Consider the following 27,765-nt stretch of genomic DNA (forward strand, 5'->3'; position numbering starts at 1 on the left):
TAATGCAAAAATTAAAAACTGTCTCTGTACCGACTCAATCCGATCTATATCGATTTGATAGTTTGGAGACCAAACACATGAATAGGACGTACCGGCGAGGTATAAAGGATCTTTGTGAAATAAGGGTCATCAAACTCTTTAGACCAACGTTTGATAAAACCTAATACACTCGTTGCTTTGTTTATAGTGGTTGAAATATGTATGGTAAAACTTAATTTCGGATCAAAAATAACACCTAGATAAGTTACAACGGATATCCGCTCCAAAGGGTTGCCGTTAAATATATAAGATGTCAGGACCGGTTTCACATGGTGAAAAGTCATTTGCTTACATTTAGAGCAAATCAAAAAAAGTAAATTTGCAGTACACCAGCTTTGAAATGAGTCAAGATCGGCCTGAACCTGATTAAAACAGAACTAGTTTGAAGGCAGATATGTGTCATAAAGTTTTACACCATCTGCGTACATAAAGCTCTAGAATGTAAAATAACCTTTGGTAAGTCGACAGTACGACAGCATGACCTAATACGCGTCAAAAAATATCGAGGGAAAAAAATCTCGCGTATTAATCTCGAGAACCATAATCCGAAGTCGGAAAAGAAAATTTTCTCTGTCCTGAGATATTTGCAGTTGGAGTTGGCGATTTTCATGTGGTTGTTGTAATGTTGTTGTACCCACTAAAAAAATTATGAACATAAGTGTTTTGTGCGGATATAGTTTTGGTGTCCAAACCGGTGTTGGACCCAACCAGGGTAATTTTTTAGGTAATAGTCTAGTTGAGGGTTCGACTGCTAATACGCTACCAAAAATATCGAGAGAGGTGTCAAACGACGCGTCTTGACATCAGTATTAATAATCCGATGGCGGAAAATAAAAATTTTAACGCGTTCAAAAGATATTAACGAAAAACCGAAAAAAAAGACCCACGGGTACCACCGAAACCGGGGGTCGGATCCATAGTATTTTTGCGCAGAACACCTTTCTGCGTTGGCGGCCTTCGGCCGCGCTTATAAAAAATAACCCTGGGCTACGCTATGCCAAGTCCGGGTGTGTGGTATAACCGTGGCTACCGCCACGGTGATGCACAATTTTTTTTTGTGGGTATGAACACAACAACAACCACATGGAAATCGCCAACTTCAACTGAAAATATCTCCGGACAGGGATAAAATTTTTCTTTTCCGCCTTCGGATTATTGTTCTCGAGATTAATACGCGCCTTTTGACACCACACTCGATATTTTTGGTAGCGTATTAGCAGTCGACCCCTCAACTAGACTATTACCATTTTTTATAAGCGCGGCCAAAGGCCGCCAAAGCAGAAAGGCGTTCTGCGCAAAAATACTATGGATACCACCCCCGGTTTCGGAGGTACCCGCGGGATTTTTTTTACCTTTTGAACGAATTAAAATTTTTATTTTCCGCCTTCGAATTATTAATACTGATGTCAAACGATGGTAACGTCTTAGCAGTCGACCCATCAACTAGACTTTTACCTAAACACAAATACGCCACAAATTTTTATAGAAAGCATTTTTTTTAAACATGTCTCACAAAAACAAAACCAGAAAACATCAAATGAGAGAACATCACGTAACTTGCCAAAGCAGTGATTGACGGCTCTTAATTCGTAAAAACTCTTTGCCTGCAGTAGACCCCTGTAGTTAATCTATATGCGAATCAATGCGAATGTTGCTTTGGATTTATCGATTTTTACATTCCACATACGCCATGACAATTTTTACGCTTTTCTTTGTTAAGCAAATCCGTAAAAATTTGTAAACGTCAATTTCATTGACATCTGGCAACATAGCTCTAATTGATGTAGTTCTTTCTTTACCAAGGAAAAATAGATTTATAAACTAACATAATTCCAATTTGGCACAATTTAGCTACAATACTAGAAAATGTGACACAAGAATATAGTAAGGAACAAAGAACCACCGATAAACATCGTAACGTAATGAATATAGGAAAATCCATACTTACATTCGCATTTCGGCCAATTAAATCCACTCTATCCTCTAGTCAAGCGATTTGAATGCTATTGCTTTGATTTTTTGACAACGAAAATTTTATATTTTAACCACCTAATTTATTCAGACACACAGGCACCCAATGCTTCAGCTAATGGACTTACGAAATTGACAAAATAAAGTACTTGGATGCTTTGGCACATAGCCTATTTATTGTTGTTGGTTAATTTTTCTCTTTACATATGACGCACACACTGATATCACCCAAAAGGATTTTGTTAATTATGAATATATTGCAAAAAATTAATACGGCCCTATTACGTCTAAGGTTCTCACCTTTTACATCTAAAAGTTACGTTTGGAGCATACAATATACATTAGAGTACTGAAAATACTTCAGACTGTGGACAATTGTCTGGTGCTGCTCTTTTGTAGTCCTTGGCTACACATATTCACCAGACAGCACTTATTTTTAAGCTCCAAAACACCGTATTAGTAAATTTCACTTTTTTATTATTAATAATGTAGCTGGACAATTCTTTTGCATTTTTGCTATCAATTTGGCAATTTTTTACTTCAGCTCCAACAGAAAATTTATGTCAAATTCTGAAAATGAAGAGCAAAGTTCGCCATTTTCTATTTTTTGTACTTCGCTTTTGTATTGCCATTCGTACCATAACTCGTTATTGTGGTAGATCGTAAGATTGACGATAGTCGTGGTACATCACTTAAGGGCGAATTAATGGTGACTTATAACCAGATAAAAGAGCCGATCACACCTACCTTATGGAAATCAATGTAATCGAGTTACCCTTCAAAAAACGCGAGTACTCGATAAATAATGGAAGGAATAATCCTTTGGGAGTATAGGACTGCTCCAAATCTAAACTGTATTCATACAAAAAATGTGCTCCAATTAACATTGCGATGTCCTAGGAGAGGAGTAGGTGATCCCACTCTCGCTTTGTTTGTGAATATTCCATAGAGTACATACGTGAGAGTACTTTCCAAAGTACTTTCACTGTAGTACTCCATGGAGCACCCACAGAGGATCATATGCCAAAGTACTAAAGAGGAATTGTGTCGGAAAGAATTATCGGAGTGAATTTAATTTAAAATGCAAGTAAATGAAGAGGGGCAATACAACTTTTATATTTTATACTACGAATTATCTTATGTTATTTAGCATTTGCATGAATAAAGAAACTAATATTTCTCTTTACTATAGTATGCATACATAAAACCAGTGCGCTGTTGCATTTTATCAGAGTAGCCAAAGTGAAATTTTATTATTAGTTATTTGCATGCAATATCGTGACGTGATCACTGTCGTTAAAAAACGAGCAATGATCGGCTGATGGTGGTCCGTAAACGCATTGCAAAGGAGTATTGTTAGAGTACTCCAACATGAAGTAAATGGAACACGTAATCCAACAATTTTTGCAGGGTAGCATTATGGTATGGCACCATTAATCGATTACATTGATTTCCAAAAGGTAGGTTCGATCAGCTGTTTTATCAGTTATGGCTTTATGGTTAAAAAGGGCCCAATATTGATACTTAGCATAGACTTGACTTGGCGTAAACTTGGCAACTTAGCCACGATTATACTCCACTTACCATGGCCAGAGCATTCTCACATCAAATCCCTCAAGCCAGATGAACTGCTAGGGTTCATCAGAGAAGTCGGCTTGGATGAGGTGCTGTGAAGCAGTTGAGGGCACAATAGACCAATGGTCGCAGTGCGATCCTCAATTAATTATCTATCTATTCTCCACTTAGCGCATACAATCTGGCATCATAATCAATAGAAGATCAAAATTCAACAGACTTCTAAGTCAAGTTAAGTGTTGATAAGTTTTGAGTAATCAGTAGCATGCAATGTTCATTTAAAAGTCCGTGCACACTAAGCGACGCGGCACATACCGGCAAAATATTCTTTGCATGTATTCTTATGGAACCATGCACCATTGTGAATGAAACTAAGTGTGATATCTTATCTGTCAACTGTCTGACAGGATGTTCAATATGGCTACTTTTTAGCGTTTTGACAGGGTGTTCAATATGGTGGCGCCTATCTTCAGCTGGTGATAGAAAGAGAGAGCGATAGTCAATTACAAATCAGGTGATCCAATCACTTTGTAATTTTGACGTCTATGCAGAGATATCACGCTTAGTTTCATTCACAATGCCATGCACACTTAGCGACAGTCGGGCGACACGACACGACCAAGTTGGCCAATTAGGCAAAAATGCCGCGAACATTTTGTGGAACGTGACAGCTCTCAAGTCAAGTCAAGCCTATGCTAAGTATCAGTAATGGGGCCTTAAGCCACCATTAGTTCGCCCTTTAGTTTTGGAAGTAACGATTAGATTTTGTCACCGTTAGACCATTGTTTACTATATAGTTTGGCAGCTTAAGTAGAGGTTATGTTGCGAATAGAGTGGAAGGCAGTGGACTAGGCAGTCGAATGTCATATAATGAAGGAATGGTGTTCGGAGATTTTTCAAAGTTAAAAAAAAAATGATAAAAGCTTTAATATAAATAAAAATATTGTTTTAATAACAACAAAAATGCCATATATATTTTGTATACATAAATTTGTAAGTATTATCTCACTTGAAAATTTGAATTAAATAATCTAAAGTTTTGTTTTGAAACTGAGTCGAGAACTGTGCGTGTGAATGTGCGCATTTTCACCGATCAGCTGTTAGTTGCGCTACTTGGTAAAATTTACAATGCGTTAGACGGCCCATACTGTGATACAAAAAAGAATGTAGTTCCACTCAAAATTTGTTGACGTTTTTTGGGGATTTTTGAAGTTTCATAATGTTTGTTGTTTTTTCAGAAGCGTTGCCATGCCGTTACTGTTTAATAAGGCGAAATTGTGGTTTCTCGATATGGAAATTTCCTTTAGGATGGAAACGTAATGGTCATCTGAGACAATCACCCTTATCGTGAAGTTCACGCGGAAAAGTGTTCGCCTTCACTTCTTTTGTTCGGGTGAACTTTTTCCGCCTATCGGCGATTTCGGGCCAACAAAAGTTCACTTCGAAACAGGTGATGCTCTATTGCGAATTGGCAGTGAACAAATAATTTACTTACAATTGTGCAAATTTTGTAACCCAGCATATATTTACTTAAAATACAACAAAAATAGAAATAAAAAATTTTAAAATGGTTTAGTATTGCACTTAGGTTGGTATTGATTGAGCGTGAGCAGAATATACATAAATGTGAAAGCGGTTCGGAGGCAATTAAGGGACAGTTCTAACCCTTTGGAGCTAAATGATTCACTGTAAGCTAAAAATTACTATTTTCACCACTTTTGAATAACAAGTTAATTTTTTTCAATTAACTTTCGCCAATATTACAGGCTAAACAAGCTGGCATTCTAATATTTGCTAGATATTCTTACCAACTCCTTCCCACCATTGAAGCAAAAATTTGGAGTTTCACCAATTGTAAAGTTGAGTAAATGTCTTCGTTTTTTTTCGCATAGGCAAAAAGCGTTGGAAAGGACCATGAAATGAGTCTTAGCAAATCTTGTTTCAGTGAGGTGCTCAACATTTTGAAACCGTTGCTTTGTCCACAGTGGATAACTTGGCCAACTGATACGTTGTCATAAAAAATAGAATTTACAGCAATACAGGAATTTCACTTCTTCCACTCACCTTCCGATTGTGCATTATTTATTGATTTATTTCTAATAATAAAAGAACATATAATTATAAGAGTATCAAATTTCAAAACAAAAATTTACTTAAATTTTGTTTTCCTCTCGTTCGCCTGTAAAATATAAGAGAACAAATTTGGGTGTTCATTTCGCCCGAACAAAGAGTTGACGATAAGGTGAAATCTTTTTCGAACACGAAACATTTTTCGCCAACCTCTGCGATAGGGTGAACAAAAACTGTGAATATTTTCGAGTGAAAATAAAACTCGCGATAAGGGTAAATAATAATATCCTTTAGCACGATTTATATGCATACATATCTATTCAGAATACAGTAAAACATGCAATTTTATTAAAAAAATATTGTATAATGACTCATACATTGGTTAATGACTCATATCTTTATGGCCGCTTGACCCCTAGACAGAAAAAAAAATACACGAAAAATCATGTTGTTCTAGCATGGCCCTATTATCATGCCGCTACAGTGGATATTTCTCAAGGCATGCTGAGAAAATGTATACCTCCAAAGTCTGCAGTGAGTGGTAGGAATTTAATTTGTTACGGTTTTGGGACGCCACGACCATCGCAATGCTAAAAGAGCACAGAATGTGTATAGGCGGGGCTTGCCCCAAGGTGACCCCTGGTACAACGGACAAAAACACTCTAATAACTAGTGGCTAACCTGAAGAGCTACAGGGTAATGTTCTCCCTACAAAATGTTTTGACAATTGCCCCCTAAAGCGCAACCCTTGAATTATACAATAAATAAAAAAATAAAAAATGTGGACTTGTAGCCAATTTATCAAGAAATTGCGGTGTCGGTTTATAAGAACCTCCTTTGAGGAAGCAATTAACAAACGTGTATGTTTTGCCAAAATGTTCTAAGCAAACGTACGGACACTTAAGAAAGCTAGATTCCCTTGCATTGCATACTTCGATCCAAAACAATTTTCGGGAGCTTGAAAAACTTATTAAAAACCTTTTCTAGGCTGATATTTTTTTTCTAGGAAAATATTTTCAAGACATGGCGCTCATTTTTTGTTTCTTTTTTATTTAAAATAACTATGAAAGTAATTTAGTCGTATTCGTTAATATGAAATCCATCAAAATTAGAAAAATTCGTAACATTTTTTAATCAGGTAGCTTTTTTTTTTGTGAAATTGTCATTGTTCCCGCAAAAGTCAAGTGGCTAAAGTCAAACTAAATGGAACTACCTCCAATTTTTGTATTAGCCATCGAAAATTTATTTAGCAATGACATCTTTAATACATACACACACAGCTGTGTAAGGAAGTAATAAGTTTTTATTTGGATATTCGTTTGTTTTTTGAAACGAAAAAAGCACGGACGAAGAACAGTATGTTAGAAAAAAATTTACAAAATTGATATTATTTCAACACCAATAGCAGCCAGCCCAGTACTCATATTTTGTTTACTTCATCAAAAATCTACTTTGGCCTTTTCATTGTTTAATCGACTAAAGTGAGATTTTATAAAAATTAGTATGCAGAAACTCGGTAAAGGGGATAGTGACCCGTTGTTACCCCTTTAATAATTTTTTTACAGACGCTACTGCAATTCACTAACCCTAACAAAGCCCGCGCATGTGCAGAAAATACATTTGCACAGTTTCAGCAAATAATGATTGACAGAAAATTTGCACATTAGGAAGATAGGAAGTTATTGATATAGAAGTATTATATATGTTTTTTCTCTTTCTTTCATTCGCTCAAGCAGTCAAGTGTGACGTAGGTGCGCAGAACGAAGAAATTTTGAACTCGTAAATGCGCAATCTTCTGTGTGTGATTTGTGGACTCCATTGCTAGCTTTTTCAAACACATTAGGGGGTTTCATGAAAGCTTATAAACTTATAAGGTGTAAAATTATATCCATTTACATACTGTTATATGAACGCACCTAGTAATATCCTTGATAAACTTTATTGTTTATCAGCTGTATTATTGTCAATTTTTGATTGTTATACAAATTAACAAATGACAAGATTAAGTGAAAAATCAAAACTAAAACGTGCAATCAATATTTATTTGCAATATTTTAAATTTTATATATTATTTTATATATTTTTTATATGTATCTGATTGTGTTCTTTGTTGTTTTTTCGTTTTATTAAATAAATACAGTGTCACGCTCCTAGGAAATTTGGCGAAACGTCGAGCTGAAAGGTGGAATAATCTTTGTTTTTAATTGCACCCACCACAATAGATCTACGTAGCTTAAAATATACATAAATATTATTCAAACAGATCGGAAGAAAATTATATATAAAACGTGTTTACTTGCTGATGTTGGATATTTCTGATGAAAATGTGCGCATTCACGAGTTCAAAATTGCTTCGTTCTGCGCATCTACGTCATAGTTGACTCTTGAGCGAATAAAAAGAGCGAGAAAAAGAGTCAATTCATACGTCATAAAAACAGCTTGTGATTTGTGACATTGGCCCCTGCATAGTACAGGTCTACAAGTAGGACATGTAGCAGCGCGCACATACACAGCCACGCTCACCTGATAAAATGCTTGTTCTTGGTCGTTTTTTGTGTGGATGCTATTTGGCACTGTTGTACTTCTTAGGTCCAAGAAAAGTTTAGTAGCTGCTAACGAAAACTGTGTAAAATTTTTATTGCAAAATTACAAAGAAATATCCTTATTTACTTTCAAATGAGCACTTAATTACATCTCTCTTTAAAATCCATTTGTTTTGGACAATTTTAATAAATAAATTGTGATACTTTATTACCGGGGACGATTGCTAAGACACGACCAAAACCGTCGAGGGGGTATTAATAGACGCGTTTTTGCCTCGCTTCCAATTCTTTTTCGCCTTTGAACTATAGATAACAGGACAAAACGCGTCTTTTTATTTCTCTTTCCACATTTTTGGAAGGGTTATTGCAGTCGACCTCGGTTTCAAACTGTTTTTCGCGGAGAACTTTTGAACGGGTAGAAAAACTTAGCACTCGTGTTTCTATTCTTAATATTAATAATTTTATATAGTTTTCTGTAGGACCCATATAGGTGCACTAGATTTTCATAATAAATTCGTTCAAAAAAATTTACCATTACAGCAACCCATATCTGATATTCCGCTCCCTTTTTTATTTCCCTGCGACGCCTTCCACGACAGCAACCCCGGTAATTTTGACACTTCGTTCAGTGTCAAACGCATGTTCCACTGAGTTCCACAATAGTTTGACACTGACCGAAGTGTCAAACGGCAGTGTGTTAGAAAGAGAAAGGAATTGTTTCCCTCTCATACATATCATACTTGTAAACCTGTGCTATGGGCCCCTGTCTAATCCCACAAATGTGTGATTTGCGGTCCAATCCAATGAAACAATCAAATATAACATATGCTTAGCATGAACTGAAGTATTATTTTGATTATCTATTGTATTTTGAAACCCACACTTGTACATTGAGACCACATAGAACTTTTCGAAATAATGAAATCATATAAAATTAAAATTAACATGTTTCCATACACGATGTTTGTTTGAAATAATGTTAGAACATAAAATACTCATATCTAGTTCAATTGAGTACAAATAAAGCACACAAATTGCGTTAACAGGGACGTGACCTGTTATGAATCGGAGTTTATTTACATCTTTTTCGAAGTTGAACCGAACAGAACCCCGAAATTGATTTTCTAGTACTTTCGAGAAAATAATAACAAAAAGCTTGTTAGATGATATTTATGTCGATTTTTTCTAGGTCTTGGACCAAACCAAGTAAGCCTCCAAAACATGGTTGCGGGCTTTCGAACCTCGTAATTGAACCTTTTATAGTTTTATTTTAAGTTCATGTATTACAAAAAAAATTTTTTTTTAATATGACTGATTCTCCAGCTTATATAATTATTTCATTTTTAAATTCGACCTTTCATTTTTGACAAGACATTTTTAAAGTTGCCATATGCATACATTATTCGCGATTTAATTTATTTTGCTAGATTTAACGTTAAATCGTTTCAGATGCCTAAATCTCGAATAAAGCGCAAGTCTGTTATAAATGCGTTCGAAACTGATGTTTACCCCGAATTTTACTTCCTGGAGCCATATCATGTAACTCGAGTTGAATATATAATCTGAAATTTCGAACCTCGAAAGCGCGTGATCATGATTTGGAAGCCAACTTCGAAAAACTTAGAAATTAATTTTTTGTTTATGGCTAGATCTCCTTAAAAGGAAATTCGTTTGATCCAATACCCAACCGCTTAACTATTGCCCAGCCAATTGATATCTATTACAGAAAGCATGTGATAGTTCCCGTTCGAACATATGTAATTGTACAAGAAATTTCAGAGCGAAACCATCGAACCGTCAGCATTTAATCCGGTGCACGTCCCTGTGTGATATACATAATATGTAGGTATGAATGTATGTTATATACATATGAAATAAATGTATGAATATCTGTTATATTCAAAATAACGTCTTTCTCAATTTTTTCATGACACTCTTGTTGCCATTTAACAATTCTTCGAAATTATCAACCTTTGTAGTAAAGCCTTTTTGTTTTTCGACGGAATTCGTTTGTGCTTCTGCACAGGCATTATAAAATTCATTACATTGGCTATGACTGCTGTTGTTATAGCCGTGTGTAGTCGATGATGAAATTACATGATCCTTGAGCTTTCCATTCTGGTTCGCATCGGCGTTTTTCGTATATTGCTATTAAGCCAACAAAAACAGCAATTTGCCCATTAATGAACGACAAGTTAGTCATGTTTTTTTCGGTTAGTTATTAAATTACACACCCAAATTCAAAACAATCACAAGCACATAAATGTTTGAAAAACGAAAAGAAAGAATAAAATTTAAGAATAAATTAAGTATAAATGAAAGGAAAATCAAAATGTTAAGTAGTAGTATGATTTGCGATTGAGATTTTAGTACCTCTTATAATGTGATTATTATGCATACTATATGTAGACGTTTGTGCATGCGTGTGTTTGTATACGTGAGGTGAGATGTGACCAGGGCTGGGAAATAAAATTAATAGAAATATACAAAATGTATTTGGGGCATTAAGCATCATTACATCTAACCGCCTCAGCTGTAGTCTACTCATTAACGCTATCGTACCCAATATCTTATTCGAAAAAAATCCGTTTGAACTCCCTGTTCAGAATGTTTGAGCTGCGACAATAAGAATCGAAATTAGTTACACACATGTATTTGATATGTGTACATATGTATGTACGGATATTACATATACTGTTGGACGAAACTAAGGCACACAAAATCCATCAGCACAATTATTCAGTGAGACTGTATGTTAAAAGATAAACGGTCCCCTGGTATATTTCTGCATAAAACACATAGATCCTGCCCGCTTATTTGTTTGAACAATCAAAAAGTAGCTTTACACAAATTGCAACAGAAGCTCGGCCTTAGTCTCTTTGGAGATATATCGCGCCTTGTCTATTCTGTTTTAATAAAGTACAGAGCAGATTTTTATTTGGTGCTTTAACTTTGTCGCTCAAATTTTTGTGTCAGCCTCGAAAGGGTGCTCTACATTTTTTAATTGGATAAAGAATCGATATTTATATTTCAACCTTCATATACACAACTAGTGAAAATTATTAATTAATGCAGCATAGCGGCTTTTGGTGCTTCAGCTTTGTCCGAAAACGTATACAACAAATTACGAATTATTCAAAATACAAAACATAAATTTAATACACATTCTAAATAGTTTTATGGATGCCAATTTTTGTGTAGAAAGCTTTATTCAGACTCTTAATTGATGATAAGATTTTCAAATTAGATTAACACAATAAATTAAGAAATATTTAGGGCCATTTTCCCGAGCCCAGTTAATTTGCATTCCACAACTAACTCTCTAACTCTAGATTTGCATTTTTATTTTTTTACATTTATTTGGGCAATTGGCAAAAGTGTCGTATTCATATAAAATTTTAAGATTTGAGTTGTTTTCATGATTTGCAATACAAAATTTGTTTAAAGCATAGCACATACGGCGAATAGGAGACCTTGTGAATTATGATGAATAGGAGACCTTGTAAATTGCCCAATAGTTATTAATTTAACATAAAAAAATGTTGAGGGTAAAATTTTAGTTAAATCAAATGAAAATTAAAAGTCAATAGTTAACTGGGGAATGTAACCTAACTCGACACTGTGATGTTGTTGTTGTTGTCCGTTTGTTACAATTTCGATCCACACATCAATTGAATTCCATAATAGCCTCCATTGTAACTGTTCAGAAACGAATAGAAATTTCAGGCCACAAGGAGAAGGCTAGGGGCGTGTCCGTACCCAATAACTGGCTACGATCGTGTTTCCGTTTATGGACACGGTGATTAAGAAGTGTGAATAGCAATCTTGTTAAATCTGGTTTTAGTATGCATGAGAGAAAAATATAAACAAGAAATCTAAATTGTATTTAGAGTGTAATGTCTAAAACAATAGGTATGTTTGTATTTTTACTAATAATTAGTATATATTAGCTGTGTTTTTTTTACATCTATATACGTTTACGCTTAAACTTTATATGGACTGCTAAGCGTCAAACTTTAAATACAGCTCTGAAATTGCTGCGCAAAAAATTAGTACTACTAAATTTCAATACGCATTATACTCAGATATAACTGAAATATGTGTCTAGGTTTCACCTCTACAAATGGTGTGTCCACTATTCATCGCAACCGATTCATCGTAAGTATTTCCCAGCCCCGTTTTCATATGATTGTTATTATCTCGTTGTAATTAGTTTTATAAGGTTTCCTCTTTATTTATATATATAAAAACAAATATATTAATGAAATGCGCCATGCGAAATTATGTTTTTTTTGTTAATTTTTTATGCGCACATCCGCTAGACATTTTCCATTTTACAGAGCTCTCCATTACACATTTTCAATTGGTATTTGATAAATTTCTTTATCTTTCTTATTATTGTTAAACCTAATAATTTAATATATATATATTTATATATACGTTAAATACGTTCATAGTTTATCTCCTAGCCACTACTCATTACGAGTAAATTGTTATTTTTTTTTAACATTTCAATGCACTAGCTTTTTTGCACATTCGCTTGTGTTCAGTCAAAATTTATGTTAATTAATGCTCTTTGACTGGTAGTTTTTGCCTGCGCTGAGGCAGACATCAAAATTTTTAGTTGTTATTATTGCAATCTGTTGTTTCATTCTTTTTTGAAGTATGGTGAAAAAATTATTACATAATTCGATAGTTTTTTTTTTTCTTTGAAATTATTTTAGTTGGCCATAGTCGTGGTTACTGGAAATTGTGTTTGTCCTGTTTGTATTAGAGTTTCAAAATAACAGTAGCAAATTCAAGTGTTTGTTGTTAAGCATTACATTTAGGCCAATCGCCAAATCCAGTTCTCTTATTACGCTTTATAATAAGACTGTTTACTTTTATAATTTATTGGGTACATTTTGGCTTGCCTTAAAGAATACGTACAAAATTAAGCCAGTATCATAGTGCATAATGAAACATATTTACTATGCAACAGACAAAACCAATAAAAAGGGATAGATTGTTAAAACACCTTATATCTAGAAAAGTTGTCTGTAAAAATATTTAAATAAGTATTTTAGTCATTCTATATTATCTCATTCCTCGCGTTCCAATGAACAGTGATCCATATACCGAAAAAAATTTAACACGCAAATGCAACTACAAATTGATCCATATGGGTTACATTGTTGTTGCATTTGCATGTTAAATCTCTATCCGTATCTGGATCACGTTTCATTGAAACGCGAGGAGTGTTACAAAAAAGTACAAATACCTGGGAAGTGATGCGTTTTTTATAGGCTTCGCTTACTACAACACGAATCCGGGTAAGAAATTTCCAAAAGCCCCCCAAACCTTGAGTTACGGGTGAAAATCCCTGTTTTCGCACCTTTGCGTACTCACACTCCCGTAAAACTGTTAGCTATATATACATACTACATCGATTTGAAACTTATTTTTAACAATATGTCTGATATTTAGCAAAATTTGTTATGTTATAGTATTTGATGTGCAAACACTGAATTTGTTTCACCTTTGACGTTTTTTCAACAATAATTTATATAGCGCCCTGATTTTCCTGGCATGGCTATAAAAATAGTGTTCATTAACAAATTAAAAATGATTCAAGGAGCCAAATTAGTACCGATTTTCTTTTTTCGTTACTTTATGAACAAGCAATTTTGCTGAAGTGTGAAATTTGCTGCTGTTCTTGCAATAATAAAATAATATGGTCTAGTTTTATCTAGTAGTTAAAATTGTGTTGCCAACCTACATGGAAAGTTGTAAAGCGCCGTAAAAACTTCGGTGTTTGCTGGGGAATCATCCACACATATCAATAATTTCCCCAAAAATCATGCATACTCTGTTTGGAAATCCCTATTACTTATTCTCTATAAAACATTAAGAAATTATGAATCAATTTTTACCAAACTAAGAAACCTGATAAAAACACGTATGAAAATTCGAAGTAAAGTTCAAAAACGCGTTCGAACGCATCAAAGTAGCATTTTTTCTACTTTCGTGTATCAGCCGACTTCGAGCTGCTAACGTTGTAATTTTGAGAAAATGTATTTGTTGTGCAAATATGCTTGTATTTCACTATTATAAATAATTAACAAAATGCAAACCGCGCGCAGCTTTGAACTGTCAAACGCATGTAACTGCTTACTATGGAGGTGGTCGCATCTACTCGTGCCTTCGGAGATTCGCTATAAGTTACGGGCCTACGAGTACCTTAATGTACGAAAAATTATTTTTTTACACGTAAATTGAGATTTTTTTAGCGTGTGATATTTTTTTCCTATTCGTGTTGTAATCGACCAGGCCTATAAGAAAAATAACATTTCGTCAATGTATTTTTTGGTATTGTTGTTGTTGTAGCAGTCGCAGCCGCAGCCGGTTCTATGTTCCGGAGCGACTCCGGATTTTTCCCGACCAAGGGCTGGCACTTCAGTTAACCCCATTTATATTGTTATTTTTTGGTGTAAAAGAGTGTTATTTAATTTAATTGTCAATATGTATGTAACATTGTACTTGAAACTTTTAACTGTTATTTGAAAACTCTAACATCAGTTTTAGCATAGTTTGTACGTGTTTATGTAAATTTTTTTGTATGTTGCAAATATTAGATATTCAATTAAAAGGTTGCTGTATTAACTAAATGTTAAAATCTGGATCTTACGAAAACGGCGCTCGAATCGTGTTCACTGTAGCCAAGTCGTTTTGTATGCTTAAAGACCTCATTTGTAATTGCAGTCACAGGCATTGACTGGTCCAAGTTTTCTGCCATACTGAGCACTAGACGAAGATCTTTTTGCATATGACTCAGTGGATGTTGAGGGTTAAAGTCTCCCTTTGCCATTTCTGTAAGTATATGAAAATAATATATAGTGCATTATGTGTATAGCAATTCAGTAATGCATGATGCGAGCTCGAATTTAATTTTTTTTTTTGCTAAATACGGTATTTCATATCGTGCTGAAGAGCTCACCCTGGCGCTCGGAGCATTTTTGAAAAACAACCAATACTTGATACCATAATAAAAGCGAATGACAGTTAAACGCGAAAATTATGAGCCATGACAACTCTTACTTCTGCATAAGTTTATGTGATTCGATTTTTTACTAACCTTTTCCTTTGGCTAATAATAGTTGTGACTTCATTGATGTCAATTCAAATATGTCAATAATGTCCTTTAATGAAATTGAGAAGCGATCGGCTGCAATAAGAATATTTTAAATGGAAATTTATTAGTAAACTATTAGCGGATTGAAAAAGCAAACTCACCCAATGCCAAGGCCTCAGCCAATCCAACCAAACTGACTCCCACTATGGTTTGTAGTATTAAATTTACTTTGCAAGCATTCCCAACTTCTGCTAAAATTGGGTGAAGCATTTTAGGAAATATATAAACAAAGATAAAGATACATTAAAATAAAAACAAGTGTGCAAGAAGTTTAATAAAAAATATTGTGATGTACGCAAGTATGTGTAATTGGCTGGTTAACTAAATACAAATTTTGAAAGAGAAAGCAGAATTTTCAATAAGTGATAACAAGCTGATGCAACTTACCGCCCAAAAAGAATGTGTTTTTAGCTATTGTTTTGAAGCAGGAATGGCAATCTTCGAAAACTGAACGATCACCACCTGCTAATATAATAAGCATACCATCTTCGGCCTCCTGTCGGGTACCATGTATCTGTAAAAATTAATTAATGTTACAGCAAGGATAATGTTTTTTGAAGGCAAGTTTTGATTAAAGTGGGAATAAAGTTTTTCATGCCTTACCTGAACCTCCAAATATCGACCGCCCGCGGATTGTATACCCTCAGCAATATCTTGTGAAGTCTCAGGGTCTATTGTAGACATTTCCACATATGCTTTGCCATTCATATCTTTTACACCTAAAACGCCACAATTACCAAATACCAGCTGAAATGATGCATATCGTTGTCAGTATAGTTTGTCAATTAATTTGTGATGATACTTTTATAATGCACACTTTTTTTTCAATTAATACTTACATCTTTCGATGCTTTTGGATCTGAAACACAACAGAATATGACATCAGAAGCCTCGACTACATCCATAGGTGTTCCTTTGACTTCCGCTCCAGCTTCAGCGAAAGCCGTACACTATGATAAGAAAATTAAATAAAAATAATGAATAGTATGCAATTCTGTAATACCAATAACTAGTATGTAATACCACAGGCTAAATCAATAAATTACAAATTAGATTTGAAAAAGAAATTGCTAAGGCTATCTAGAACATACATTTTTTATTTTAAAGTAGTTATACTGGAAAGAAATAGTACCGTGTTATAGTTTGTATTTAACAATTACATCTTTTAATTAATCATGCATTAGTCATTCCTTTTAGCTTAAAGAATTTTGACATTGGTTCCTACTTTTGTTCGAATATGGCCCACCACACTTATATCATCGACTTAAATATAATAATTCCCTCACCTTTAACATTGTACGATTCCAAACGACAACTTTGTGCCCAGTACATAGCAGATCCTTAACAATGGTCGACCCCATAATACCCAAACCAAGAAAGCCGAATGTTAAATGTGACGGTGTAATGTCTCGTTCAGCTAAAGTTTGAGAACGTGCATTCATGTCAATAGCTTGTGCTTCAGGACGTGATACCACCGGACGATCAAGTAGAGCAATTGCATTAACATTACGTCGCGATGTGCTGCTAATATGCGCCAAAACATCAGCGTTAATTTTGCGACGCGATGGTGGTGTTGTCGTTTTACGATTTATATAATCATTCAGATCCTCTAATGCGCCAACAGAAGAATTGCGCTTACGTTTAGCACTACTATTTGCCACTTGAGAGGATCGACGACGTTTTGTTGATTTGTTACCAGCTCCGCTAACAGATGATCTTGCTTTGACCGTAGCCACGGCGCTAGATTTGGCTTTTGGCGTACGCTTAATAGGAGTTTTATATGGTTGTGGTGGTATTTCATCCGACTCGATTGCAACTTCAGCAGCTATGGTGCCAACTGCCATGTCTCCGTCATCAGCGCCTCGAGCATCATTTGTTGCATCATCATCAGTAAGACCATCGCGTATTTTATCGAAATCAGCTTCTGTGGAATGGTTTATTAGGGTATTTTTCGTAATCTCAGCATCGATTTCTGTGGGATCTTCAATGTAAGCATTGATATCAGCCATCGCATGACGGAAAGAGTTTGGTTTATTAACTTTGGCCAATTCAGTTTTCCAAGGACCCTCAAACGGTTTTATATTGTTAGTTTCAATCCAAGCGCTAAAGAGTATATAATTTATTTTATTGATGAAAAAACCACATTTGCAGTTACTGCATTTTCTTTATTACTAATAAATAATGGGCTATTAATAAAGTAAAATATCAAAACAAATAATACTTAATTATTATATAGCATTTTCAGATCAAATGAAACTTTTTTCAATTCCAATAAAAACTTTCTTTGACTTTACTAAAATAATTGCCAATAAATGTATGTATATATTATTTTCTAATACTGATTACATAAAATTTTTCATTAAACCAAGAACTATTTATAATTAATCCTACTGAAGTCACATCCTTTCTTCTAATGTCCAGTTGTTCCGTCTGAGTTAAAGCTGGAGTTATGATGAAACGGCCGAACAAAAACGAAAATCAATATGAAATTAAGAAGCTACAACTTAACGACCGATAATAAAACATCAAGTACAAAAACAACAACACAAGGCTACATCAGCTCCAACAACAAAAACAAGAGCAAAGAAAAAACTCTGCATAACAATACCAAACAGAGCAAAAAGCAATACGTTTGGAGTTTTTGTTCTGCTATTTGCTCCGCTTTAAACACGATGTAGCTCGTAAGAAATGCTATCACTTTTTTTATGTTACGACCCTGCTTTAAGCCCTGGTCTTGTTTAGAGCCAGAGATTTAGCAGAGCATATTTTTCGTTGCTATTGCTGCTCTGGAGTTGCGAAACACTCCTCTTATTACTGTGCGATATCTCTTAATCGACTGCAATCAAGACCAACATTTATATGATATCGTCTACTATAATATTGACGAATTTGGGACAGACAAGAGGTAAATTTAAATTATTTTGAGTATTCATAGATAAATTATTGTTTTGTGTCTTGTGCGACAGGCCTCCTATATCCCATCAGCCCAATTCTAAAAAAAATTTCCTTCCGAGTTTTTTCCCTTCACCCATTCCTAGTCATCTAAATAACAATTCCTTGTGAGTTTTTTCACTTTTCCCTTTCCTCTTATTCTCAACAATGTTCGAAAAAGCGGAAACCGGTTATGGGAGAAAAGTAGGTAATATGAATGTGAGAGGAAGATTTCTCTACCATTTCTTAAGAGTTTTGTCACTTGTTAAATTAAAGGGAATGCCTCAAAATAGTTGAGGTAAATTGGTTCTTTTAAGAAAGAACAGTTATTTCTACAAATTTGTGCTGAAATATGTACATCCTACCACAATATTCTTTATTTTAAGTCGAAAAGTATATCAGAAGCAACGGAAGAGCTCTGGGTATATTTGATGCAGCCATCAATAAAGGATTTTTTAAAAAGGCTTAAATATATTTTGGCATAGGACGAAAGACGAATTCAACGCGACTTAGGCGCCAGAAATTTGGTTTGCTGAATGAAAGCAGGTAACTCCAGCGGATTTGTTACCCGCCGTCTTCTCCTTCTAATGCTCCTCTGTTGCTGTGTGTTTCAGTGAATGCCATATAGAATACAAACTGTGCATTGTTTATACTTTATTTCTTAATTTCAAATAAATTCGCAACAATAATTAAACTTTTCAATTTTTTAAACAAAATAAGAAATGCGCAACGAAATTTCAATTGGCAAAACAGCTGACTTCGAAAATTCGAAATTCGTATTCCCAAATTATTGTTCTCCCTAGGAGAAAAGAATTGGAGGAATTTTTCCGCGGGAATAAAGAATCCGAGAGAACAAAATTCCGAGGGAGTATTTAGAATTGGGCTGCATATATTTCACCTCAGAAAGAGTCAGACTAGAAAAAAAAAAAAACAGAATCTTATTTATGAGGACCGCCCTAATATTCACAAAGCTGTGTTCATGATATAACGTATTTTCATCATCTCTCGGGTATATATAAACTACGTTTTTGGCAATATTGATGAAATCAAATGTTATGTTGTTATTTTTGAAGCATTGAACAATGATTTATGTAACATATTGAGTGGTCATCAAAATAGCGCTGAACTAATAAATTCACAAGATCAACATCAGATTTTTTGGAATAGGAAGTTACCGTTTGAAGTCTACTATGGCCATAATAAGAGAAAACATTTCTTTTATGCCCTTCAGTATCACTGCATTGATAAAATTGAGCAAAATGTAGTTTTATATGGTAAAACTTACAACCTCCCAGGATTTATTAAGTGAATACATTCATTGGGAAACGTGCGGCGGGGATGGCCTGGAGGGTTGAATATGGTCATATTAAGTCGTTCCTGAGATGGTTGGGCAGCTACCTTAATAGTGCTTCTCACCAGAACGTACTTGATCTATATCCGGCAAAGGACTATCAACATCGATAACACTACCCAAAACCTTCGGGAGGTATCTCTATCGCACCAGCAACAATGAATTACTTAAATCTCCTGGCTAAGCTCTTATTTCTCCTGGCTAGGCTCTTATTTTTTCGGCAGCTTAAATTCCTGACTTCAATCCTAAACATAAATGTCTATACTGTCCTTGAGAATGTTGTGTCGGAGGGAAACCATATTAATAAATTTGTATTATGGGCTCTGGTCCATCACGGAAGACCTTTGACTATGACGAACAGTTTAATGCCTCCTCAGAACTCAATTAGGAATCGGTGCAAGAATAAATGTTTTTGCTTAAACTTTCGTATGGAATGTAGTGTGGATTATAACACTAAGTGCTTGTGATCTTTGTTGTAACCGTCTGTTCATGTTGTTGTTGTAGCAGTGCTTCTGTTCATCCATTACATTTGTAAAACTTAATGAGTTTTTAGACGTATATCACAATTTTCTCTTTATTAAGTTATTGTCTTCTTATTATGATAGAAAATATATGAGATCTTAGGAAGAGTCGAAATAGCTATATCAGCCATTAATTAATTCTTTCCAGCTCTTCCATCATAATAAATACCATGTATAATAAAGAAATTATTGTGCAAGACGTCTAAAAATCATTACATTTTACTAAGTGCATTTGTAAAAAATATTTTTAATTTAGGCTGATATTTGTCAACATGGCAATAAAGGAAATACAAATATTGAATTTAGTATGCAGGAAAAGGAAAATGCAATGGGCTGCCACCTTTTCAATAAACACATCTGTACATACAAAACTCAGTTGAGATTAAAACATTTTGCGAAATCCAAATGGTAAGCAAAAAAAAAACAAATTTTAATTATCTATTGAAAATATATGGAACCATTGAACCGCTCAAAACCTACTCAAGTTTTGGAAAGCTAACTTTTTCGATGCCGTTGGTTCATTCTAATTGATTTACATTACGACTGCTCAAAGTTCATACCTTATATAAACAAGTTCTGAGATAAGAAAATTTTGTACAAAAATGTGAAGTTGGGCATATTTCAAACTAATCTTTCTGACATAGGGCGGTTATGAATAGGCGGCCTGTGATAAGGTGATATTCCACTCAGCAGGCGATATACAACCTACCACAGCATTTAACAGCACAATATTTGTTATCCTTGGTTGTAAAAGGAATGTTCAAAACCTATTGATCTCATAAGAAAAAAAAGACAATTTCATTTGAAACGAAAAAAATTCATTAATCCCGAAAATGCTATAAGGCGCACTTTCTTGAATACTTACAAGTTTCGTGTTCCGAAGAAAAACACACTCTTAGTATTAGCCTTTCTTGGTTGATTTAGAAGATCAATTGACGGCTCAACAATCTAAGAGAAAGAATTATGAATCAAAAGTTTTGAATTAAATGTAATAAAATTATAATAAAGTAATTTAATTGCTATTTAGTGGTTGCAGCAACATCATTGGCTGTTGCCTCTGTTGGTATTTGTGGCATAAATTAAAAGCAGTTTGAAACTTACAGAGTGTAAATTGACCTTTTTCCTGTGGCATCTACATCTAGGCGACTGATAATTGCAAAGAATGATTAAAGGGGTTGATAAGCGCAATACAAAGCTTCTGCAACGCAATTGTCAACCTCATCTAAGCAAGGGGAATCCTGTTACAAATATGAATGTATGATATACATATTTAGCAGGCGATTTGGCGACAAGTTCCTCATGGTAGTAGGGGTGACGGCGAGATGACCTAGAAGTTTTATATGGTCATATTAATCGTTCCGGAGATGGTCGGGCTAGTACCCTAATGGTGATTTGTTACCAGAACGTACCGGATCTATATCCGGCAAAGGACCATCAACATCGATACCACTTCCCAAAACCTTCGGGGAGTGTCTTTGTCGTTAATACAACAACTACAACAGGCAAATGTTAATTAACTTTGTCAAAAGGAAACGCTTGAACCGTTCAGTGCTCAAATTGATTAACATCAATACACCAGTTCAGAGTAAAATGGAATATAGTGCATTGTTCGTTAAACTGTGCGGCATAATATTATTCAAAAACATTGTAGACGACATATATATAGGTGAAGAGTTTGCTAAAAAGTATTCTTTTAAAATCTCATTAATCAATTAATTTCAAAACAAAAGGGAATCGCAATGTCCCCATTTTTGGTGCCACCCAAAAATATCGCTCTCAAGCTTAAATGGAATCACAATAATCGTTCCTGAGACGGTCGGACTAGTACCTTAATGATGCTTCTTACCGAAACGTATCAGATCTATTTCCGGCAAAGAACATCGATAACACTCTAACTAAACTAAAGCCATCGGGAAGCGTCTTTATCGTTAATACAACAACCCCTGTTATAAATTATTATCAAAACATGTTTCTAATATAATTATGTTACTGCATTTCCTTCGTATTAGGTGAGAATGCTAGTTCCAAAACCTCTCGTGCCAATTTCAAATAATTGGCAAGTGCCATCGAATACGTGTATATGATTTAGTCTTCTAGCATTAGTTTTGCGGAGAAAATTTTTTGTGTGGAACATTTCAATGTCGGAAATCTGATAATTATTGATATAGAGCTCCTTAAAAAAACATGGTTTGCCTAATATTTCAACATATTTACTACAAATATCTCTATTAGAAAATTTGCTCAAGATATTAAAACACTTCAATGAGCCAAGATTGCCAGAGCGCCAACAGGCATGATAGTACAGTTAAACAAAATTTGGATATTCGTTGATTTTTCGATAGGGTGGATAATTGATGTATATGGAAACGATTGCTGTCATCCTTGAAGTTCAGAACTAAGAATCGTACTATTGTTGTTTCAAAAAGAGATTTGCCAATGAATTACTGAAAAGCGTTCCAATAAACATTGATATTTGTGGTGATTGCGAAGGTGCTGGTTTGAAATGCTACTTACCATTGCAGGCCAAGGAGTGAAGCCCTTCATCTTTGCCCTAAAATTATAAAAAATAGTTAAATTAATAATTTTATTTAAAGTGCGGATAATTGTGACAACATATGGTAGTGATGCATCTCGGCCATGGCAAAATGCGCGGGAAAATTATACTTTTACAATGTCTCACCTTTGCACTACACTAAGAGCTCATATTTTATCACTTTAAAGCACGGCAGTGACGCCAACTTTATTATCATTGCAAAACTCTACTGCAAAACGATATTTGGATGGCAGGGGAGAAGTAAGATGTCCGAACGCTTATGATAATTAAAATTTTGTTTATCTGACATTCACTGTTTAATTAACGGTATATACCGTAGACTGACTACCCACATACAATTTAAGGAGTAAGCTGTAATAATTGTATTTTTTGCCACGGTCAAATAATTCACAATTGATTTTTAGCTCTCAATCAGTATCGTATTTTAGGTTATGTGCGCCATTTTCTTCTGCACCCCTTGGATTTCCTAAAATAATGCTTCACCTACGCTTAGAATCTACATAATTTAAGTTTTTTGTTTCACGATGATATTACACTTACCAAATTAAATCCTTTGGTTTGTAATTATAAAATTCTGCCGAATCATTGCTAGGCAATGATAATTTCTTTGCTTTCGACATTTCAACGATATTATCGATTCTAAATTGGAAACTTATTTTGCCGCCGTTTCTCCAATTAATCTTTACTACAGCAAAAATTAGTATCCACACGTAATACTTCACACAATCGGTGAAGGTTTTATTTTATGCACGATTTACGTGCTTTAACACAAACAAATCCAATTTATGTTGTACCACAATTAGAATTCACCAATCACTCCGTATTTTTAGTTAAACTTGCAGTTTATAGATAATGGAAAATAGAAGAAAAATTAACGCAATCACGACGATGCGTTTTTCTTAGTCGGCCGTTGAATTTCGTTTCTTTTTCCTTTCTTTTTTGCCGTCAAATTTGTGAAAACAAAAATGGCGTCAGAGCAACAACAAACTTTCGGAATTTCGCTGAATTGCTGACAGGTGGATTGGCTAGATTGACGTGGTAGATGCCAGTTGACGTGGTGTAAATGCAATCGTGCTGAGATCAGCGACATCTATATGTTGAGATAACTGCATGTTGTTGATTCATTTGCCATCATCCTGTGGCAAAATCCTGAGCCAGATAAATAATTTTGCATGTAAATGCAACAACAACGATTTGAGCCAGATAAATCCAGATAGAAGTCTGGTTCAATTTGTGAGCCAGATAATTTGTTAATTACTTCTTTTTAGGTTGGCAACGCGGCCTTTAATAAACCTACTTTTTCAAAAATAGATGTCGCTGCTTAGGCTTTCGCCGTATGAGTTAAATGAAAAACAGCGGCGACATCTGCCTATCACATTTCACGTGTGCGAAAATTTCACGACATCTGCTTTTCAAGTCTCTCAATGATCCAGAGCATTCCCGTAAAGCTGGAGACATTGGTGCTTTATCGGTAACCGTATCGGTAACCTAATAACAGCTGATTCGACCAATCTTATGAGAATCAATGCAATCGATTATTGGTGCCGCTAAGGTCGTAACCGTATCGTAGCCTACCAATTGGGTTTTGGTTTACCGTCGTAACGATAAACAGCTGATTACGTTAGGGATACGGATACAGCGATACGACATACGGCACCAATGACTCCGGCTTAAGAAGTGAGTGTGAGCCGGAGTTGTAAAACTCACTGGAAGACGGCAATTGTTTTTGTCAGTTGTGTAATAGTTAAACGGCGGACTGCCAAATGGAATAATTATCCTGAAATTTTAAGGAAAAGGACTTCTTAAATTACAGCTGACTTCGAAAATTCGAAATTATTGTTCTCCATTGGAGAAAACAAATGAAGGAATTTTTCCGCGAGAATAAAAATAACCCGCGAGAACAAAATTCCGAGGGAATATTTAGAATTGGGCTGACTAAGTGTAGTTCTGTGATCTGTTTAGGTCTTTTGCATCTGAAAGTTGTAAGTATTTCACATATTCTGATTTATTTTGCCGACAGAATTCGCTCATCCGTATGCCCTACCCGTAAAGAAACGACCTTCATGTTTTCGTATAAACATATCGCGCATTTGTTGCAACGTCGTCATAACTCAAAAAACATGACTTTTGAGTTAATAACATATAAACATACCCAATATCATGATCAATGTTGTATCAAAAAATCTTCGTGATCAGTTAAAAATTTTGCACGTGTTATAAAAATGAAAATATGCCTTTATATGCGCAACATATGAGAGTTAAAATCTTTGAATGGCTCTCCTGGAAAATTGTGTTTTTTGAGTTATGACGACGTTGCAGCAAATGAGCGATATGTACATCTTCGTGAATTTGCATACTAATATCTATATATGTATATTGGCGGATAGTCATAGTCAAAATAAAATAGGTTTTAAATTTAGTTGTAGCTTTTTTGACAGATATCTCATAGAAAATTATGTCAAAAAGCTGCACCTAAATTTAGAACCTATTTTATTTTGACTATGACTATGCGCCATTATTTCCAATCCCGATGTAGTAGTTTCAATATAAATTGACATTTAAGAGCCAAAAAAGCGCATACACAAGGATGTTGTTGTTGTAGCTATAAGGTTACTCGCCGAAAGCTTTGTGGAGTGTTAACGACGTGATGGTCTTTTGCCGGATACAGATCCGGTACGCTCCGGTAACACAGCTCCATTAAGGTGATAGCCCGACCATCTCGGGAACGATTTATATGGCCACATTAAACCTTTAGGCCATCCCTCCCTCCCTACCCCCAAGTTCCATGAGGAGCTTGGGGTCGCCAGAGCCTCGTCTGTTAGTGAAACGAGATTCGCCACGCTTGTCGTAAGAGGCGACTAAACTATCAAGTTGATTCAAGGGGTTGTGTAGCGCAAACCTCTCAGGGGTTGCAAACGCAATATATAGCTTCTCCAACCCAATTGTCAACCACACCTTTCCGTGGCGAATAGTGTTTCATAACCAGCCGAGGCTCTGGCGACCCCGAACTCCTGATGGATGTAGGGGATGGGAGGGTGGGATAGCCTAGAAGGTTGCATGTGATCATACCAAATCGTTCCCGAGATGGTCGGGCTAGTACCTTTTTGGCGCTTGTTACCAGAACGTACCGGATCTGCATTCAGCAAAGGACCATCCACATCGATAACACTCCCCAAGGCCTTCGGGGAGTGTCCTTATCGCTACAACAACAACTTGGAATCCTCTTCAAAAAATGCAAAACGGAGTCCGAAGTCCGAGGGAGACCATGGGAATAATCAACAAAGCCTTATTAATACCTAGTGTTATTTTACTGAAGTAAATAGTACTTAAATACCATTTTAAAAGCTAACCACGGTTTCATGTTATTTAAGAAATTAGTTTGGATCTGCTTTCTCATTTACAAGTGTCTATTCTCATTTTCATATGACGCTTTCGCATTTACAAGTGATGCTTTCTTATTTATAATTGAGTAAGTATTATTAATTACCAATGACGCTTTCGCATTTTCATTTGATGCTTTCTCATTTACAAGTGACTATTCTCATTTCCATATAACGCTTTCGCATTTTCAAGTGATACTTTATTATTTATAATTGAGTACGTATTCTCAATTACAAATGACGCTTTCGCATTTTCATTTGATGCTTTCTCATTTACAAGTGAATATTCTCATTTCGATATGACGCTTTCGCATTTACAAATGATAATTAGCATTTCCGAATGACAACTAACGCTTTCGAAATTACATCCGACGCTTTCTAATTTTCAAATGACGCTTTCTCATTTACAAATGACTATTCGCATTTTCATGTGACGCTTTCGCATTTACAATTGACTAATCTCATTTTTAAATGACGCTTTCGTATTTACAATTCACTATTCTCATTTACAACTAACTATTCGCATTTACAAGTGACTCTTCGCATTTCCATATGACGCTTTCGCATTTACAATTGACTATTCTTATTTCCAAATGACGCTTTCGCATTTACAATTCACTATTCTCATTTACAACTAACTATTCTCAATTACAATTGACTTTCGAAATTTCATTTACAGTTTTCTCATTTACAAATGACTATTCTCATATCAAAATGACGCCTTCGCATTTACAATTGACTATTCTCATTTCCATATGACGGTTTCGCATTTATATCTGACGCTTTCTCATCTACAAATGGAAATGGTGTAGTCATGAAAGTCTTTTTGGAGTCCAATGAGTATCTAAAATTACCCGTTTGTGACGACAATAAGTATCATAATAGCCATGTTTATTTTACACGCGTATACGTTTCGTTTGCGCGTAAAAAAAACGCCTATCCTCGTTTAGATAATGCTTAGGAAACCCATCTAGCGGCAGTGGTTAAAAACTAGCTACAGCAGAGGGTGTACCGAAAAGCGGAGACACAACCCTATGTTGTATTTCTGTGTATAACATATAGCTGAATCAGTTATGATAAATAGTGGACGCGCATAGAATACATAGAATTATTGCAGAGGGTGAAACATAGACACATATTTCAGTTACATCTGAGTATAATGCATATTGAAATTTAGTAGTAATAATTTTATACGTAGCAATTTCAGAGGTGTATTCAAAGTTTGCACTTAGCAGTCCATATAAAATTTAAGCGTAAACGTATATAGATGTAAAAAATAAAAACACAGCTAATGACTCCTATTCACCTTTTATGCTACATGATATTGCGCTCATATTGGACAACCATTTCAAGAAGGGAAATGCGTTTATTTCGGACTCCTAAATGAGCTCTTAGCTTAATGAGCTCATAAATAGCGTAAACGCTCCAACTTAGGACTAATTTCTGACCCCCAGCGGGTTAGGGGGCTTTGAATATACCCGCAGCAGGTACGCCTGTCGTAAGAGGCGACTAAAATACCAAATTCCTTTTCACACAGAGCCTTTTGCTTTTTTTAGATCTATATACATATACGCTTAAAATTTATATGGACCCTATACTTCTGAAATTGTTGCGAAGAAAATTAGTACTCTTAAATTTCAATACGCAGTATACTCGGAT

General features: G+C 35.0%; 2 protein-coding genes across 12 annotated transcripts in view; both read right to left on the reverse strand.

Moving 5' to 3' along the window:
* Window positions 1-2,656, reverse strand: part of lilli (lilliputian) — a 166,553-nt gene extending 163,897 nt beyond the window's left edge. For 3 of the 7 annotated variants that reach the window (XM_067764022.1, XM_067764030.1, XM_067764021.1), the window contains exon 1: window positions 1,988-2,655. The gene's annotated coding sequence lies outside the window, so the exon portion shown is untranslated. Of the gene's footprint in view, window positions 1-1,987 lie in introns of all 7 variants that reach the window. The other 4 variants (XM_067764028.1, XM_067764026.1, XM_067764029.1 and 1 more) reach the window with 3 other exon arrangements.
* A 6,576-nt stretch (window positions 2,657-9,232) lies between these two features.
* Window positions 9,233-23,688, reverse strand: Ndf (Nucleosome-destabilizing factor). Of its 5 annotated transcripts, none has more exons than XM_067764032.1 (11): window positions 23,267-23,688; window positions 22,687-22,723; window positions 21,038-21,120; window positions 16,656-17,472; window positions 16,209-16,319; window positions 15,973-16,116; window positions 15,757-15,883; window positions 15,471-15,557; window positions 15,313-15,402; window positions 14,866-15,047; window positions 9,233-10,346 (listed from the first exon to the last, which is right to left on the reverse strand). In XM_067764032.1, exons 1-11 carry the CDS (start codon window positions 23,344-23,346, stop codon window positions 10,098-10,100), a joined length of 2,007 nt encoding a protein of 668 aa, XP_067620133.1. In that variant the 5' UTR covers window positions 23,347-23,688; the 3' UTR covers window positions 9,233-10,097. The 5 variants fall into 5 exon arrangements, with proteins under 5 accessions (XP_067620133.1, XP_067620132.1, XP_067620136.1 ...); XM_067764031.1 differs by having other exon boundaries at window positions 15,471-15,560; XM_067764035.1 differs by lacking the exon at window positions 9,233-10,346 and adding an exon at window positions 11,371-12,032 and having other exon boundaries at window positions 15,471-15,560; window positions 23,267-23,687.
* Window positions 23,689-27,765: the final 4,077 nt, after the last annotated feature.

Source organism: Eurosta solidaginis, chromosome 2, assembly GCF_040869045.1.
Source record: "Eurosta solidaginis isolate ZX-2024a chromosome 2, ASM4086904v1, whole genome shotgun sequence".
Taxonomy (NCBI): Eukaryota; Metazoa; Arthropoda; class Insecta; order Diptera; family Tephritidae; genus Eurosta; species Eurosta solidaginis.

What these genes read in the sequence shown, in the direction of transcription:
- Ndf (XM_067764031.1), bottom strand. Translation starts at nt 23,346, where the DNA reads ATGTCGAAAGCAAAGAAATTATCATTGCCTAGCAATGATTCGGCAGAA. An exon ending in GGAATCGTACAATGTTAAAG is followed by an intron (nt 16,320 to 16,655) that starts GTGAGGGAATTA and finishes TTCTTATCATAG; the next exon opens with TGTACGGCTTTCGCTGAAGC. An exon ending in GGCTGAGGCCTTGGCATTGG is followed by an intron (nt 15,403 to 15,470) that starts GTGAGTTTGCTT and finishes TTCTTATTGCAG; the next exon opens with CCGATCGCTTCTCAATTTCA.